The 20140-nt window shown below is 41.1% G+C and overlaps 1 protein-coding gene across 9 annotated transcripts in view; it reads right to left on the bottom strand.

Moving 5' to 3' along the window:
- Positions 1-4198, bottom strand: part of ankrd44 (ankyrin repeat domain 44) — a 161321-nt gene extending 157123 nt beyond the window's left edge. For 2 of the 9 annotated variants that reach the window (XM_048533852.2, XM_048533851.2), the window contains exon 1: positions 3992-4198. In XM_048533852.2, coding sequence (XP_048389809.1) covers positions 3992-4018 — 27 coding nt within the window. In that variant the 5' untranslated portion in view covers positions 4019-4198. The remainder of the gene's footprint in view (positions 1-3991) is intronic. The other 7 variants (XM_048533846.2, XM_048533845.2, XM_048533844.2 and 4 more) reach the window with 4 other exon arrangements.
- Between the last annotated feature and the right edge of the window lie 15942 nt (positions 4199-20140).

The following is a 20140-nucleotide window of genomic DNA, read 5'->3' as shown; positions in this document are numbered from 1 at the left end:
GTATGGCCCCTCCTCTAGCTGGAGTATCCACATATTATTTCACAAAACCCTCTTGGATGCACTGAAATTCTGTCCCACCCAAGCTTCTTGCTCTAAGGGAGCTCCTGTCAATATTGAGGAAGTTACAATCACCCGATATGACAAATGTTTTTATTGCATGTTTCCATAACTTACCAACATATTTGTTCCTAATATCTCAGTGGTTTTTGGAAGCCCTATTGTATAAACCTATCAGAGTGACTGCACCCATCTCATTTTTGAGCTCTACCCATATTGCCTCAGTAGATAAGCCCTCCAGTATGTCCTCTCTAAGTGCTGATGTAACATTCTCCCCGATTAGTAGTGCAACTACTCCACCTCTATCTCATGTAAAAACAATAAACCCTGGAACACTGAGCAGCCAGTCCTGTCCCTCTGTCAACCAAGTCTCTGAAATGGCCACAACATCATTGTCCCATGTACTGATCCAGGCTCTCAGCTCATCCACTTTACCTGTAATACTCCTTGCATTGAAATAAACACATTTCAGCCCATTGCTACCATCATGTTCATTTACCTGAGCCTGCCTGTCCTCTCTTTCGGATTTACTGGTCTTAATATGTACCTTTATTCAATCCCTCCACTTGCTGACCCGCTGTTTTGGTTCCCAGACCCCCACCAATCTAAAGGAGTACTAGCAAACTTCCCTGTAAGGATATTGATTTTCCTCCAGTTTAGGTGCAGCCCATCCCTCTTGTACAGGTCAACCCTACCCCAGAAGAGGTCCCAAAAATCCAAGAACCTGAAGCCCTGCCCTCTGCACCAGGTCCCTTCACCAAGCATTCATCTGTCCTATCCTTATAATCCTTGCCTCACCAGCACATGGCCTTGGTAGTAACCTAGAGAGTACTAATCTCGAGGTCCTGCTATTCAACCACTTCCTAACCCCCTGTACTCAGTCTGCAGGACCTCATCCCTCTGGTACCAATGACATAGGTAGAAAATGTGCACAATGACCTCTGGCTGCTCACCCTCTCCCTTAAGAATTTTGTGCAACTGCTCAGAGACATCCTTGACACTTGCACCAGGGAGGAACCACTACCCTGGACACACAAATGCGGCCACAGAAAAACCTGCCTTTGCCCCTAACTAGCAAGTTTTCTACTACTATTGATCACTTGGATCTTGCCCAACCCTGCTCTACATCAGAGCTAGTTGTGGTGCCACAGGCCTGACTGCTGTTATATTCCTCTGAGGCTATCCCCCCTGTCAGTATGCAAGACGGTATATCTGTTAGTGAGGCGATTAGCTATAGCATACTCTTGCACTTCCTCCCTGCCTCTCCAGGCAGTCACCCATCTACCTGACTGAACCTGTGGTGTGGCCACCTCCCCCTGCAACTAGTGTCTATGACACTTTCTGCCCCTGTAGGATCCTCAATGTGTCCAAGTGCCACTCCAACCAAACCATATGATCTGAGAGGGGCTGCAGCCAGTCACACTTCCTGCAGACATGATCATCAGGGACACTTGACTGCTTCATGATCTCCCACATCTGGCAGGAGCACATCACTGCCCTAACTGCCATCTCTGCCCATTTACACTAACAAAAATAAAAGAACCCTACCTTGCTCAACGAAGGCCAGTATTCACCTAAGCCCACACTTATAACAACAAACAGTACTAACTGGTTTCCTAAATTTCAATGCTCAACTTAAACTTAATTAAGAAAGTTAGGGCAATTGAGTACAATTTGCACCGAGACTGCCAGTTGTACCAAAGTGGCAACTCTACTTCAACTTGTTTAAACTTCTAGATTTTTGGATTCCCATCCCAAAGTTGTGTCAGAACGATACCCATACTAATAAAAGCAGCTGTGGGGCAACAAAGCATTTTTATGGGGGAGGTTTAAATAAATATGCAATTCAATAAGTGTTATGAATAATCAAGGATTAAATCATCCTGCACCCAATTAGTTGGATTACAAGGGCCTAGAGAAGTGAATTCAGGAAATTTAAAATATTATATAACATCAAGTTTTGTAATGTGAAATTTGAATTTGTCGTACAAAATACTAAAAGCTACAAAAATCAATGCCATCATTTTCAGAAGACTGGCTTTAGAAGACAAACTATATACTATAACATTCAATGATATGAACAGACAGGCAGTAACTGGTAACAATTAAAACACGAGGGGTAAAACTAATAAATGCATTGTATCCCTGAAACAGTGACCTGGACACATCTCATTGTTTGCAGAACCTTGTTCTGCATAATCTACTGCCACAGTTCCATACAGTAAATTAATGGCTATGCTTCAAATGTACCTGATTGATTGTGCAGTTCTTCAGCACATGGGGGACTGTTAAAGTTGTTCTAGCAATGTATTTTTCTCCTTTAATGGCATTAAAGATAGCTTACAGACATCTACTTTATGTTCATACCGTAACTGAAATTAAAAAATTACTGGAAACACTTAGCTCGAACAATCGGCAGGGAAGTATAGATGAGGTTAATATCTCAGAAGGGGGCCCTACAAAACATTTTTCCATGGGTCCATATCCAAAAGTTTAATCCATGTGCTTCTCACCACAGGTGCTGCTTGAGCAGCTGAGTGTATCGTGAATATTCTGCTAAGGATTGTTTTTTAATCTACCTCAATGGTAGAAAAGCCCTTAAAGCATTGTACAAGAGCAAAACAAATACAAAAAGCTATTCAAATTTTACATCATAGTCATTGTGTAATTCAAATCATGAAACATTTAGGTTTAGAAATTTTACAAAAATGAACAGCATTTTTGTGGTGATGCATCTTACAACAATACAGTTCTTTTTCTGTAGTAGTTTCTTCAGCATTCTCTGCATCAACTGCATGAATGTAATACAGAAAATGGTTTACAGAGAACTACCTATTTTCATAGGAGGTTTCCTACAATCTGCAGTCAAAACAAAACAATCCAAACTATTCTAACAGCGAAAATATCAAAGTAGAAGTTCGTAAAAGTGTCTTTCCAACTTGACTCAAGTTTAAAATAAGTCTCAAAAAACTGAAATACATATAACTCGTTTTAAATTATATGTCTCAATTCTATAATCCCTTACTGCAGTTCCTTCCGCTTGCCTGGACTGAAACACTGAGAAGTATGCATCTCACTCTTCTCAACATTTCAAAAGAGGAAGTCAAGTCTAAGTAAATTACTAAACATGCTGACTCCAACACGTAACGGATATTTTGTTGTAGGACAAGTGGGCTTTAAATCCTCAAGATTTTCTAATTCTCTTCTCCCAAACTCTGAAAAGCATCTGATGTTGTCAAGTCTCAGGATACAATTATATCACGGAAAACATTTTTATTCAGAGACACTGTGATAAAAAAAATAATCAATTCATGTTGCCTATATCCTCTATCGGCCCCATCTTTCGGATTCAACATCTGATTTCTTACGAAGCTTTTAGACAGAACTAATCTAACTTAATTGCTACAAACAGCACAATCTTGCGATGTTGTTTCATTCTCGGTGATAAACATGAAAAGAAATACGTGAAAAGTGTTTTTATATTCCCAGCAGGTCCGTGCAGCAATTCTCAAAAAACAGCAACATACACGGACTCCTTTCCTCGCGAAAATAAAAAGCGCCGGGGCACAGCATTGCTCCACATTAAAATTATAAATATTTTTAAAATGCAAAAAAAGGGAAGGAAAACCATCACTGGCTAAGCTTGTTCCTCCGGCCAGCCCAGCTCTGCAGATCGTAGCTTTAAAACGCGACGGTCAACGCGGCTCCTTCTGACAGCACTGCTTCAGGGGCCAGCTCGAACCTCCCAAAATTCCCTCCAGGGTCAATGCCCTCCTCCATCTCTGTCCTCCTTCCAGCCCGCCCACCCCCTCCCTCCTCCTCCTCCTCCTCCTCCCCCCCTCTCTCTCTCTCTCTCTCTCCCCCCGCTGATTCCTCCTTCACTCCCTCCATCTTCCTCTGGTACCCCCTTCTCTTTTCCCCGGGTGTTTCTTACCTGCTCCGCGAGCTTAAGGACACCCATTCCTCTGCCGCTCACATATGCACAGGCTCGTCTCGCAGCTGCTCCGACGACGGTTGCGGGTTTAATTTTTTTTAAAATTGTTGATTTACTTCTCTCCCCCGCGCCTCACCTCGCACGGCGGGCAGTCAAAGCGGGGGGGGGGAGGGGGGCGTTGGGGGGAAATAGGGTTTTTAAAACAGAAACACCGAGAGCGAAGTAACGGCCGGCCCGTCGGGCGATCGGTCCGTCTGCCCGCCCCTCTCGCGCGCGCCGCCGCTGCCGCCGCCTCCTCCCTACCGCCCCGAGCGGAAGTCGCGCGAGCAGTCCGAGCCCGATAGGATTCCATCAGCTGATGTCATCCGAACGCGAGCGCCGCTACCCGCTTCGTCCCTGTGCTCTCGGGCGGACTGCGAAGACCTTCATTCTCACAAAATCCTCTGCCATCCAATTGTTTGTGGGCTCCACACTTCCCCCCCCCCCCCCCAATTCTGCTTTTGAAGGTTCACAGCCCACCCGAGCTGCATCTTTGAAAACGCACGGGTTGCAAACAAAAGCACTTGAAAAGGGGTGACAGTTCAACAAATCTTGGCCGCAGGGGCACCGTTTCTGGCCACCGACCTGGAAGGAGCGGGACAAGCGGCAATACGTTGTCGTAATGGCACTGATATATTTTTTAAGAAAACTTTTGCGGACAGACTGCACGTAATCGGAGACCATTCGGCCTGTCGTGTCCATGCGGGTTCTATGAAATTATTCCCACTTCCCTACTCTTCCCCCAAGTGCTGCAAGTTTCTTGTCCCAAGCCTCTCGCCCCCCTTTTGAAAGCTACTATTGAATGTTTCCAATACCTTCTCCAGGTCGTGTAGTCAGATCAACTTAGTGTGATTAAAATCATAAGTTTCCCTTTCGTTCTGTAGCCAAAAACCTTTGTTGTGAGTGTAGCTGTAGTTCCTTGTTTTCTTTATTGAAACGGTTATTTTGAAGACAAAAGTATCTCCTCAGCCTTCGTCACTCTCAGGACAGCAATCTTTAGTGTCGAGTTAAGTCCCTGCGCAAATGTGTTTGCAAACAGATTTGTTTTGTACTGGTTCACACTCATTTGAAATACCCTAAAAAGGCATACATCAAATTCTTACAGGAGAAGGGGCATAAATCAGTGATATGCCTTTAGATTCCGGGTAATTAATGTTAAACGGCTGTAGTTCCATAGTAGCGCTGCTGATTGGACCATTAAGATCGTGCAGGGAAAAAAACTGTGACTGAGTGTTTTGCCTATTCGTGTCAACAATCTTCCCTTTGTGAAAAGAAGTATCCATTTTTAGTATAACAAATAATATCTACTGAAATTGATAATGTGAACATGAAAAACAAGAGTTGAAATCTCAAATTCAAGATTTCATTTTGTTATGGGCAAGTTAACATTGTTATCAGTCAGATGGCTAGCTACAATTTGGCATAAATGTAAGAAAACTAAGATAATTCTTCAACCACAACAGCGGGAATTGCTGGAGAAACTCAGCAAGAAGCGCTGAGATATTTCAAGAAGGGGAATTGGACTCAAAATATTAACTGTTTCCTCTCTACAACTGCTACCAGACCTGCAGACTTTTGTTTCAGATTTCCAGCATCCACAGTTCTTCATTTTATTTTAATCAAGCTAATTGTTCAGTAATGTTAGGACACATTTCAAAACAACACATCCTTAAAAGCAAGTACTACAAATTTGGCATAGATACAACGCATTTGCACCTTTGTACTGTTCTAAACTGGCTGGAGGTCGAGGACCACAACCTCATCCACATCATTCAATGTTTGGTAGGCTGCCCAAGATATTGTATGTGGCTGAGAAAAACGTAATCATGATTACATACATAATAACATTGCACAATGCCTTTGAAGCAAAATCAATCGACCATAAAGCACTTTTGAATGTCCTGTAGTTACAAAAGGCACTAATCACCTACCTTCCCTGATTAAGGCTTCACTTTTGAATTTTTTAGTTTAATTACCTCTAAATGTTTGACTTTACAAACTGGAAGTAATAGTCCTGCACAGAATAATGTCCAGGCATGCAAAGAACTTTATCCTAACCAAACAGCTAACTTCTGCAACAGTCAAGCAATGCAAGCAAACATATTTCTGTGGTTCTCACAAAAGTATCTAACCATGGTTACGATTATTTATTTGTCAGTTATGTTCAGCACCGCATGATAACACCTATGCAAAAAATGGACACTAACATTATAGCTACAACCATTCTTCCACTGGTTCAAGCAAATGTGAGTCGTCTCATATCTGTAATGTTTCTTGTGTATTGGACACACTTGCAAGACAATTTTAAGACATAATTAATAGTTGTCACAGACCAATCACCATAGGAAGTGATCCTATGATTAACAATTACAGAAATACATAATGGATCACAATACATTATTGCTAGATTCTGTGTAAATACAGGACCAATACAGAAATAAATGCAGTAATGATAGAATTTGTAAATTTACATAAATAAAACTGAATATCTGGAAATACTCAACAGGTGAGACATCATGTGCTGACAGTGATACTGAGTTGATGTTTCAGATTGATGAGACTGGACGTGCTGAGTACTTTCACAGTTTTTAAAATTTTATTTTGGATTTCCAACATGTGGAGCATTTCCAGCATTTTGCTTTGGACTTAGAAACCATCAGTTAATTCATTATTTAGTGTCTCAGCAGATCAAAATTATCTATTGTTGGTACTCGAGTTTGCAAGTCCATTACAAACTTATCTCTGAGTTTGTTTCTGAAACACAATTCCTCCCAGGAGATCTCGAAGACTCATGTCAGCACAGTTCAGTACCATAAGAGCAACCCAGCTTTTCCACTACATCAAGGTGCAATCCCTAATGGCAGATTATAAAAGACCAGCAGAAATATGAACGTGCAAAGTTACTGGTTCAATGACAAACACATGCATCAACAGTGATACAATGCAGTCTTTGTTCAGCAGATCATTGCTCCCTCTGGTGCTCGCATCAGTTTCACTTTTCTGTATTGTAACAACCCTTCATCTCATTTTAAAAAGTTTTGAAATTATACCCAGCTCATAACTGGTATACTCTTCAAATATGTTGCATATTATTTGATAGAGATCACTCAATATTGACCATAGATTTTTGCCATGCATCCTTCACATTGCATTCCAGAATAACATTTTGCCATCTCACTTACAAGCACTTGATATTTTCATCCAGGGAAATCATCCACACAAATACTGTGTGTATTTGGGAAGGAGAGAGGAAGAGTATTAGTCCAGTTTGCAGACATCTTTGTAGCCATGATCAAAAATAAATGAAAAACAAAATCGATGTTTCAAGCATTACCCAAAATCAGAACTAGATGATGTTACAGATTACTGAGAAGAACGAAAGCAAGGCAGATCAGGAACAGAAGCAGAACAACAATTCATGCGAGTTATCAAAAAAAAATTAAGACATCAAACCAAATAGAGATTTACTGTTTAAACATTTGTTTAATGTAATTAAGATATTAGATAGTAATGTAATTAAGATATTAGACAGTAATGTAAGGAAGGTAAAGAAGAAGAAAGACTTAGGGAAAGAATTTCAGAGAATGGGACTGTACATTATCAATAGTTAGACATGAATGTGAAGGATGTGCAAGAAGCCATAATTGAAGGTGGACGGACACTATGGAGGTTCATATGTCTAGAGCAGATAACAATGATAGTGTAGGGTATGAACACAAGGATGAAACCCAAAGCTGATGTCAATTGAGTTGACAGGTGAACAGCACTACTGACAGTTAGGATTTGGATCTGAGAGTTGAGTTTTAAATCAAGTTCATTGTTACGAATGGTAGAATATGGGAGGCTGACCAGGCAGCACTGAAATAGTAGACTCTGAAGGCAACTAGGGATTGATAATGAAAATGCAAGAGCAGAAGAAAAGGAATGAGCAATTTTAAACTGATTTAGTGGAGATTAGGTTAACTGACAAGTAAAAATAGCAAATGGTAACAGGAGATATAACAAGATACGTTAGAGAAATAAAAGATTTATATGAGACACTGTATCTGTATGAACAATTAAAGCAAGTTTGCTAAGTTGGAGAGAGAGAACAGGCTCCACTAGGCCTGTTTGATGGAGGAAAATGACTGGTCAAGATCAGATACCAAGGTTCTTTGCTAGCATTGTACGAAATTGGAACCAACATCTTAATAACTAATCTGCTCACCATGTCTTCGCTCCATGTGGTAAAAATGATCGTCATTTGACTAGTAACTGATTTCAAATCGGAGTCTAAAGTGGTTGAAGTCACTATTCAATAGAATAGTTGATTGGAAAGATGAATTGATGAGCTTTGAGTAAAGCGTAGATAGATCTGAACCAGAGTCAAAGTGGAATGGAGAATTAAAAAGTGGCTAGTGACAGGATGTTTAAGTTGCTCTTGGCAAAGCAACTTTTTAAACTAAATGTTCAATTTCTCTGGATGTAGAGAAGACTGCATGGTGAAATACAAACATATTTCAGGAAAGCTGAAGAAAAAGAAGCAGTGTTGAATAAAATATTCCTGAGTTACCCAATGAACCATCACAAAGACATTTTAGACATAATTTTTCTCTAGTTTATACTTATACACATTGATGTCTGTCCTTCACCATTGATGTGAATGCCCAAAATTTCATTTACTGCAGTTTCTTCCTTTTATGAATGATGAATCCTAATTAAACCAGGAATGAGCATTCACAGATTAAGGAGTGGATTCTGGATACACCAGGTTAAGGATTCTATTTTTTGGATGAAACATACTCAACTGATGCTTACATTCAGCATCAGAAATTCAATGAACGTCTTCGTAGGAGTTTTTTTTTCAAAACCATAGTTTATAGTCGAGTAAATTATTCCCACTTAAGGACACCCATTTTTCAGTTTGCTTTTCAACAGTTCTTATATCTTTTTTGATGACTACCAGTAACCTCCTTCCCAGTTGTCAATGTGCCATAAAATATGTAAAGATTTGTTCAACACACATTCATGCCAGAGTACTTTGCTTTGATGTTTGCAATGAAATAGAGCCTTATGAACTCCTGAAGGAGCAAGTTAGGTAATTTTTATTTTTAATTCATGAGCTTTTATAGAGCTGACAAGTTCAGGTACAGTGGATAAAGGCGGAGAATTGGAGAGACCTGGGTAAGTGGGAATAAAGGGTGAGGGCTAGGTGGCCAGTTATCCACAGAACTAAGCTGGTCTCCCATTGAACATAGATGGACCTTTTAATCTGATTTTAGTGTCTGGCTGTCTCCATTCCCAATTCGAGTCTGCTTCAAGAGGCAATGGCCCCAACACAACCCTGCCTATCCTCACAGGAAAAAAATTACATTTGCAAACTTGGGAATACAACATCAGGAAGTGGCTCAACTCTCCATTCCCAAGCCAACGAAATCCCAGCCTTTGGCTCCCAAATGTCTAGTGAGTTTTGAGAAGATTTGTAGGTCAGGTTGAGGTTCTGGATGTGAGTTTGCTCACTGAACTGGAAGGTTCATTTTCAGACATTTCATCACCATACTAGGTAACATCATCAGTGAGCCTCCGACGAAGCGCTGGTGTTATGTCCCGCTTTCTATTTATCTGGTTAGGTTTCCATGGGTTGGTGATGTCATTTCCTGCGTTGGTGATGTCATTTCCTGTTCTTTTTCTCAGGGGATGGTAGATTGGCTCCAAATCAATGTGTTTGTTGATGGAGTTCCGGTTGGAATGCCATGCTTCTAGGAATTCTCGTGCATGTCTCTGTTTGGCTTGTCCTAGGATGGATGTGTTGTCCCAATCAAAATGGTGTCCTTCCTCGTCTGTATGTAAGGATACGAGTGATAGTGGGTCATGTCGTTTTGTGGATTTGGAGCCAATCTACCATCCCCTGAGAAAAAGAACAGGAAATGACATCACCAACCCAAGGAAACCTAACCAGATAAATAGAAAGCGGGACATAACACCAGCGCTTCGTCGGAGGCTCACTGATGATGTTACCTAGTATGGTGATGAAACGTCTGAAAACGAACCTTCTAGCTCAGCGAGCAAACTCACATCCAGAATCCCAAATGTCTATTAGGTTTCTGATTCAAACTTCTACAGACCTGGTCAAAATCTTTGTTTGGTCAAGAGATGGAAGGAAGAAATTCAGATAACAAATGACAGACATTAGGGACTAATCTCCATCAGACAGCTAAGTATTGAGATAGGGGTTTCCAGAGCCATCATGATTGATGACAGTGGAGGGTAAGACCAGGGCAAGGGAAGCCCCTAAGTTTAATTGTGGAGCTAGGTTAAGTGCAAGTTCAAGGGCAGCAGGAAACAGACAATTTTGTTTTAATTACTTTGCTGAACCTTTTCTGGCTTTTGATGCAGCTTACAGCAGGTTTGACAGGATAGGCAAACTATCACAGCTCAGCTGTCAGCCTGAAATTGTCGATTAGAACACAATGATAGCGACCTGCAAATTTAAGAGAAACTTGCCAGTTTGCCACTTTGCAACATTCTGCAATACTCCTTCAACTGTTCAAGACTTGCTAAAATCTCTTTCAAAAAAAAGTATTTGCTTCCATTGATTATCATATTTAAGAGTAGCTGAGCATATTAATAGTTACAAGACTGAATGTTTATACAGCTGTTTGTTCTCTGAATCTGCTGACCAAAGCTGAATTGATCATAACAAAATTAATTGTGGTTCAAGAAAGGACCAGTCCTCACAGCTGAACATGATTGTTGGAGGTAGCTAGAACTAGACGTAAGGTAGTTGTTTTAAAGTCTGCAGTTCTGTGTGGTCTGCCAACACAAATTGCAATATGTCACAGAACTCTGTTACAGCTGTTGAGAATTAAGTTTCTTCAGATCTCAATTAGCCTGCTGAACTGAAAATATTAGTCTTTTTTTAACTGCACCTGATCATTTGATTCCTTAACAATTCTCATTCAATAAATTCTTGTAACCTAGTGTTTCATGAGCTGTAACTTAAGCAACAATGTTTTAAAAAGTAAATAAAATACTGCAGAAATAAAACAGGAAAGCATTTTCTAACAGTGATAAACATACTACCAAGTATGGTTCTGAATGTGTCATGAAATTACTCTGAAATGCAAAAGAAAAAATCTGGGACTGTCTAAACCAGTAGATTCCTGTTCTTAATAAATTAGGGACAGTAATTTGGATATTTAGAGTAGATGACAGGAATTTCATTTCCAATATGCTTTGTACTTTTAATCAACTATTTTGACTTCTCTTAAAACTGGAAGAAAAATTATGCTGCTCATTCTGTGAAGACTTTCTCTTAAACAGTTACAGAATTCTTTGTTCAATAGTTTTATATGCTGTGGTTTCTAAATTTAAAATTGCCTTCAACTGCATTTTGTTATGCAGCGAGGGTCCATCATTTGCCACTGTAACATTTAACCATTAAAATTACATATCAGTCCAGACATTCCTATTAAAGTTTCTATATTTTTAAACAGGATTGTCATTTTACCTAGACATTCACATTTTAACATGTTGAAGTCATCAAACATTGAGAGTTTGCTGGTTTCCTAGCAATTTACGCATTCAATATCTAAGAATTACTATTAAATCTATTACACATTTCCTGTCTGCATTTACAAGATGGAGGAAGAGTAGATTTGAGAACAAATGGCAGATTCAGGTCATAAGTATATTCGGTAGGTCATAAACAAACATTAATATCCAGACTTGTTGGAATTTCCAGCAGTCCATGTTTCAACTGTTATTGTCTTTGCCAATGACTGTTTTAACTGCTAAAATAGTCTAAAATCTTTACGAAATACTGGTTTGGTTTATCAGGTTTTCTAACAGAAAAATAAAAAGTTCCATGACACCAGTTTCTGCAAAGACAGGAAGTCAAGCTTTTAGCTGAACACAAAACGTAACACTGCATTGAGTAAAGTAGGTAACCAACACCATAATTTAGATTGTTATAGATCTAAACTGAAATGTTATTTGATTAATGCAATCACAAAATATTTGAACATATAATTGAGAGTAAGAACCTGCAATAAAGATAAAATGGTGACGTGAACAAGGGGAAAAAAGTCCAAACATTTTTAAAACTGCTCTTTAATTTCCACCATGACTATGTGTTAGAGACTTTCCAAATGTTTATATTTATTATATTAAACATGTACTGTTTATTACCATATTCTATTTGTTCCAAGAAGAGTCTCTGATAGCAATGTAAATTATCCTAAACATTACAATTCTCACTCTTCTTGCCTTGTAATTTAATAGTTTTGTAACATGGTACAAAAAAGTACAAATAAACTTATGAATATTAATTTGACAAAGCACTCAGTTACTTCGAGCATCCTAGTGTAGTTTGCTAGTCAGGACTTTAGGGAGTTTGATCAATGCCTTAAACCAGCTTGTAACTTGTTCTGAGGAAGAAGTTAAGAAAACTCTGGCTGGATTTGGCCACACATTTTCTGTGCAGTCGAGAGAAGCACTCCTGATTTTCCTGGATCCACATAAACAGAAGTATTAGAGATAATGGGAACTGCAGATGCTGGAGAATTCCAAGATAACAAAATGTGAGGCTGGATGAACACAGCAGGCCAAGCAGCATCTCAGGAGCACAAAAGCTGACGTTTCGGGCCTAGACCCTTCATCAGAGAGGGTCTAGGCCCGAAACGTCAGCTTTTGTGCTCCTGAGATGCTGCTTGGCCTGCTGTGTTCATCCAGCTTCACACTTTGTTATCTTAAACAGAAGTATTGTTATGATTCCAGCTGATGTTACTACTGAACAGTCAAAGCCCCAAATGAAATCAAGCTTGAGAGATCACATTTTGTTTTTATGTAAAAACGTGGCAGTCTTTTATAGAAAGCAAAAACACAACTGACGTAACTGTGATATAGCCCGGCAAAGGCCTTCGGGTACAAGCGCTTGTTTCTTACGGTGCTTGAGTCATTTAGTACTTCTATCTGGCTAAAAGACATCCATGTGCCCAGCACCCCTTGTATTGTGTCAGGCCACCTTTGATGATAACTTTCCATAACGCTTTCTCTTGTGAAACTTTAGCTGTTTCTTCTGGAAGTTGTGCTGACCAAAATTCATTTCACTGAATTTAAGTGCATTGTCTGCCATGCTGTCCATACAGACTAATTGTATATCTAATAAAGCTTCTGCTTTCTAACTCTGATGAAAAGGTTGCCTAAACACAGGCATGTAACCACTGTCGATTGTCATTAAAACTCATCTGGTTCACCAATGCCCTTGAGGGAGGGTGGTCTATCATTCTCGCCTGGTCTCCTGTACATGTGACTCCGGCCCCGCGGCACTGTGGTTGACTTTTAAATCCCCTCTGAAATGGGCGGCAAGGGGGAGGCTGTGGTGTAGTGATAACGTCACCGGTCTACTAATCTGGCATGCATGGATAAGTAAAATATAGAACTCTGGATGCTGGAAATCTGAAACAAAAAGGCTACAGATTTGACTCTAACAATTTGCAGAAGTTGATTACACAAAAGGAAGTTTGAAAGTTTCAAAACATGGCAAAACAAAATCCCAACAGCATCTTTCTAACATTTCCTAACAGCATCACTTTACATTTACTCAAAAATTCAGAGAGTCCTTCCTATCAAATCTCTAGGTTTGATTTTAGTGCATCTTCTTAGTTTTGCCTGTGAGGCCTTTTGCCTTGACCATTCACACAATTGAGAGTTCAGACATCCTCAGTCTTTTGGTAATCTGCAGAGTTCTAACCAAACCAGTAACTTGCTTCTGACTCCCCAAAACTTGATCACCAGCTACAAGGTAGAAGTCAGTGTTTGCTGAAATTCATTTGCCTAGGTAGGTGGCGCGTCAATAACACTCATGAAGCTCAGCACCATCTACTTAACTAGCACCCTTTTTGCCACCTTCAATATTCAATTGCCCCGTTGTAATGCTCAGTAGTGACAAAGTGTACTGTGTGCAAGTAGACTGCAGTAACTCATCAAGGGTTCTTCAGTAGCACATTTCAAACCGGTATCCTCTACTGCCTAAAAGAACAAGGGCACATGGGGACAGTGCTATCTGCAGGTTACCTTCCAAACTACACACCATCATAATTTGGAGGGAAATAACACAGTGTGGAGCTGGAGGAGCACAGCAGGCCAAGCAGCATCAGAGGAGCAGAAAAGTTGATGTTTCGGTTTGGGACCCTTCTTCAGAAAGCTTCTTCATTTTCTGAAGAAGGGTCCTGACCCAAAACATCAACTGTCTTGCTCCTCTGGTGCTGCTTGGCCTGCTGTGCTCCTTCAGCTCCACACTGTGTTATCTCTGACTCCAGCATTGGCAGTTCTTATTACTTCATAATTTGGAGGGATATCATCATCCCTTCGCTGTTCTGGGTCAAAGTCTTGGAACTCCCTTCCTAACAGCAGACTGTATCTGCACCAACTGATTTACACTGGTTCAAGCAGACCACCCACACTACCTTCTCAAGGGCAATTTGGGATTACCTTTGCCAGCATAATCCATATACCATTAAATTATTTTTAAAAAATCTTGTTGGAGTTAAACTTGACAGTGGGAGGTACAGGATTCAGGTGTTGTAGTGGTCCACATGGGCAAATAATAGCATAAGTAGAAGTACGAATTAAATTCTATTGATCTGCTGAGCGTACAAGGGCATACAATCCAAATTAAAATGCAGAACCTCGGAGGTGATAATCTAATCTAGATTGCTATCTAAACTGCATGTCTACTGGCAAGAAATCAAACAGTTTAAATAATTAAGCACGATTCAGAGTGAGTGCAGGAAGTAGTTTGATACAAACCAAAACTCACACAAAGAAAAGTTATTTTATTAGGATGGGCTCTACCAAAATGCGGGTGTGACTAGTATTCTGGTGAGTGCAATACGGACCAGGAAAAAGGTTTTAAACTAACAGCAGATTGTGTATTCTGGCAACAGGAGAAATCTTCATTCTTGTGAGATGTGAGTGTCATTAGCTGGCCAGCATTTATAGTCCATTGCTAGTTGCCCTTCAGAAGATGATAATAAGCTGCTTTTTTAAACTACTACAATCCATGAGTTAGAAAGCCAATGAGGAAAAAAAATTGAGGCAACAATTGTGAAGTAGGTAGTCAGACACAGTGGGAAAGGAAGAGTGGAAAATCTAACGGTAATGATGTAGCAAGTAAAGACCACACAGTGAATAGCTGTGCAAAAAAAAAGTCTTTGAATGTGCAAAGCATCTGCAAAACATGGATGTATTGTCAGCACAAATAGAGTTAAATGCTTTTTGATTTAATTACCATTACAGGAATGTGGTAACACACAACCATGTTTGGGAAATTAGTATTCTCAGGTGCAGAAACATTTCAAAAATACAGTCAAAATAGAAAATGGTGGAAAGGTATCGCTGATGGTTAAGGATGAATCAAGGGCATCATTGAGAAATAATCTTGGCTCTGAGGATGAGGAGGTCTGTGGAGATTAGGATTAGAAAACACTGGTGAGAGTAGTTAATAGGTCCACTGAATAGTAATCATGGTTAGACAATTAAGCAAGCAAGCATTGGAGTTTGTAACAAAGGAAATGAAGTAATTCTGAGTAACCATAACATTCACAGAGACTGGACCAATCAAATCAACAATACAGGTCTACAAGTTTGGACCATGATTCTGTGACAATTTCCTTGAGAAACACGTTATGAAACCAACTCATGATTAAGTACTCATATCTAGCAGGGTGTAGTGCTGCAGGTTAACCAGCAATCTCAAACTAAAAGATCTTTGGGAAATAGTGATCAAGTGATCATAATACAACTCAATTTCATAGAATCCCTGCAGTGTGCAAACAGACCATTCGGCCAACCACACACTGGCCCTCCGAAGAGTATCCCACCCAGACCCATTCCCTACAACTTGGCATTTCCAATGTCTAACCACCCAACTTACATACCTTTGGCCACTATGGGCATTTTAGCATGATCAATCCACTTAGCCTGAACATCTTTGGACTGTGGGAGAAAACCAGAGCACCCAGCAGAAAATCCACACAGACACAGGGAGAATGTGCAAACTCCACACAGTCACTGGAGAGAGGAATTGAACCGAATTGAACCTAGGTCCCTGGCTTTGCGAGGCAGCAGTGCTAACCACTGAGCCACCGTGCCATTTGAAACTGTTATGCACCAATCACAAGAAGTCTTAAACTGAAACACAGCCAATTTCAGAGGTGTGGAGAGATCTGATTAAGGTTGATTCGGTGAAGAGATCAGTATAGCACAAAACATTGATCTGTGGTGCTTCCATTGGTGAGGATCACTACTTGCATGCTGTTGTGCAGCAGGCAGAGGACAGTTGTGAATATCTACATCCAACTGAACTTGGAGGATGCTCCACTGACCTTCCTATCAAAGGTCATCATGGATAAAGGGGTTTCTGAATTTTATCTGGATTTGTCATACCTTGGGGAAAAAAAATCACATCCACTTCCTCCTACTGGTTTGCATCAACAGCTCTTCAGCTACAGCAGTAGACAATTCAGGGGGATTTTTACAATCACCTCCATGTAGTGAGCTGCAGGGAAAGTTGTGTTGTTACCACAATTGGTCTAGTTATGACTGCCTTCCAGAAAAGAGACAAGAGTATTTTGGGAATCCCCTGCCATGCTTTCAGTGCTTCCGAGAAAGGATGAGATTGTCTGTGAGCTAACAGTACTTCTCTGCCATACTTCAGTGGATATCCTCTCTGTACTAGTGACCTTGTTGGATTCACAGCTGTTTCAATGTCATGCGAGGCTGGGGTTGTGCTGAGATGACAGCAAGTAGCATGCAGTGGGATATGGTCCATGACATGTACATTGAAGACTGGGTCACAATTAAGGAGATCCTCAAATTCCTGCTAGCGGCAAATGCTCACTTTTCTGATTAGTGCTCTCATTCTTCATTCTCAGTGGGGTACGTTCTTGTATTTTGGGCTGTAGATGATCTTGTCTGTGCTGACATGATAGCTTTCAGGTAGTTGCCAGATTTCCTGCACTCTTTCCATTCACGATATAGTATATAGATTAAATGCTTCATTAATCTGTAGTCTTTCACTCAAAGTTCGGTGGTGCTTCCAGTTCAAGAATGCCTTGCACTTACAATTCATTAATTCTTAGAACTCCTGATAGTTCCCATCAAACCTATCTTCACGCTTTCTCATAGAGAAGCCAAAAGTAAACCTGCACTTTATCTTTATGATGAATTTAAGGTCATCTGCAGTTCCTATTTATCAAGTACCATCAGATTGATCATAACGCATAAGCTGTGCTCCAGCAACTTTCTCAGAGACCTCAAGACCATCACCACTAAATTTCCTGTGCTAGGGCTCCTGCCATAGTGGATCCGTTTGGAGGTAGTAGACTGGATAAGATGATGAATGACCCTAGCAGTTGTCAGCTCCTCTCATGGCATACAAGAGGCAAACAACCTTGTAAACCCTCCAACAGACAATGACATATTCAAGCAATGAGTTTTGCAGCACAGAAATAGATCCTTCAGTTCAACTTGTCCATGCCAAAACAGATATCCTAAATTAATCTAGTCCCATTTGCCAGAATTTGGCCCATATTCCTCTAAACCCTTCCTATTCACATATCCATCCAGATGTCTTTTAAATGTTGTAATTGCACCAGCCTCCATCACTCCCTCTGGCAGTTCATTTCATACATGCACCACCCTCTGCGTGAAATGTTATTCTTTAAATCCTTTTTGTATCTTTCTCCTCTCACCTTAAACCTGTGCTTTCTAGTTTTAGACTCCTCTACCCAGGGAAAAGGACCTTGGCCATTCACCCTATCCATGCCCCTCAAGATTTTATAAACCTCTATAAAAGGTCACCTCTCAGCCTCTGATGCTCCAGAGGAAAACAGCAAGGCTCTGCCTATAGCCCAAACCCTCTAACCCTGGCAACATCCTTGTAAATCTTTTCTGCATCCTTTCAGGTTTAACTATAGCAGGGGGACCAAAATCAAATGCTACTTACTGCAAATGGCCTAACCAATGTCCAGTACATTCGCAACATGACATCCAAACTCCCATACTTAGTGCACTGACCAATAAAGACTAGCATACCAAATGCCTTCTTCACTACCTTGTCTACTGTGACTCCACCTTCAAGGAACTACAAACTTGCACTCCAGGGTCTCTGTTCAGCAACATTCCCCAGGAGCCTACCATTAACTAAGTCTAAGTCTTGCTCTGATTTACCTTACCAAAATGAAACACCTCACGACATTTATCCAAATTAACCTCCATCTGCCACTCCTCAGTCCATTGGATCAAAGTTCTGCTGTACTCAGATAACCCACTTCACCGTCCACTACACCTCCAATTTTGGTGTCATCTGCAAACTTACTAACAATTTCTCCCATATTCACATCCAAATCATTTACATAAATGACAAAAGGCAGTATCTAGCACCAATCCTCAGCACACTGCTAGTCATAGGCCTCCAGTCAGAAAAGCAACCCTCCGCCACCACCTTCTGTCTCATATCTTCAAACCAATTTTCTAACCAAGTGGCTAGCTCTCCATCAATTCCATGTGCTTTTTACCTTACTAACCAGTCTACGATGCAGAACCTTTTGAATGCTGTGCTGATGTCCATACATATGATATCCATCATCCTGCCTTCATCAATCTTCTTTGTCACTTCTTCAAACAGCTCAACCAAATTATTGAGACACGATTTCCCATGCACAAAGCTATGTTGACTATCCCTCGTCAGTCCTTGCCTTTCCAAATACACGTAAATCCTGTCCCTCAGAATCCCCTCCAATCAGTTACCCACCACTAACGTCAGGCTAATGAAATGTGAGGCTGGACGAACACAGCAGGCCCACAGCATCTCAGGAGCACAAAAGCTGACGTTTCGGGCATAGACCCTTCATCAGAGAGGCGGATGGGGAGAGGGTTCTGCAATAAATAGGGAAAGGGGGGGAGGTGGACCGAAGATGGAGAGAAAAGAAGATAGGTGGAGAGGAGAGTATAGGTGGGGAGGTAGGGAGGGGATAGGTCAGTCCAGGGAAGTCGGACAGGTCAAGGAGGTGGGATGAGGTTAGTAGGTAGGAGATGGAGGTGCGGCTTGGGGTGGGAGGAACTTCACCAGCTTCAAAATCTCCCCTTCCACCACCGCATCCCAAAACCAGCCCAGTTCGTCCCCTCCCCCCACTGCACCACACAACCAGCCCAGCTCTTCCCCTCCACCCACTGCATCCCAAAACCAGTCCAACCTGTCTCTGCCTCCCTAACCTGTTCTTCCTCTCACCCATCCCTTCCTCCCACCACAAGCCACACATCCATCTCCTACCAACTAACCTCATCCCACCTCCTTGACCCGTCCGTCTTCCCTGGACTGATCTATCCCCTCCCTACCTCCCCACCTATAATCTCCTCTCCACCTATCTTCTTTTCTCTCCATCTTCGGTCCCCCTCCCCCTCTCTCCCTACTTATTCCAGAACCCTCACCCCATCCCCCTCTCTGATGAAGGGTCGAGGCCCAAAACGTCAGCTTTTGTGCTCCTGAGATGCTGCTGGGCCTGCTGTGTTCATCCAGCCTCACATTTCATTATCTTGGATTCTCCAGCATCTGCAGTTCCCATTATCACTAACGTCAGGCTCACTGGTCAATAGGTCCCCAGCTTTTCCTTGCCACCTTTCTTAAACAATGGAAGCACATCAACCACCTTCCTGTCTTGTGGCACCTCACCCATGGCTACAAATATCTCAACAAGGAGACCAGCAATCACTTCCTAGCTTGCCTCAGAGGTTTAGGATACACGTGATTGGGTTCTGAATATTTCATGTCAGCATTTACTGTGGAGAAGGATATGGAAGCTGGAGAATTTGAAATAATTAGTGATATCTTAAAGTGTCCATATTATAGAGGTGGTAGTGCTGGACGTCTTAAAATGCATAAGTGATTGGCTTCTTAGGTCAACTGACAGGACAGTTAGGAATCCTTGCTGTGGGTTTAGAATCACACATAGGCCAGACCAACTAAGAATGGCAGATTTCCTCCCCTAAAACAGGACTGAGTGGACTATAGGTTTTTACAACAATTGATGATTGTTTCATGTTCCCCATTATTTTTACTAGCATCCA

The sequence above is a fragment of the Stegostoma tigrinum genome, chromosome 7 (genome assembly GCF_030684315.1).
Source record: "Stegostoma tigrinum isolate sSteTig4 chromosome 7, sSteTig4.hap1, whole genome shotgun sequence".
Taxonomy (NCBI): Eukaryota; Metazoa; Chordata; class Chondrichthyes; order Orectolobiformes; family Stegostomatidae; genus Stegostoma; species Stegostoma tigrinum.
This window is presented reverse-complemented; position numbering and strand designations above follow the sequence as displayed.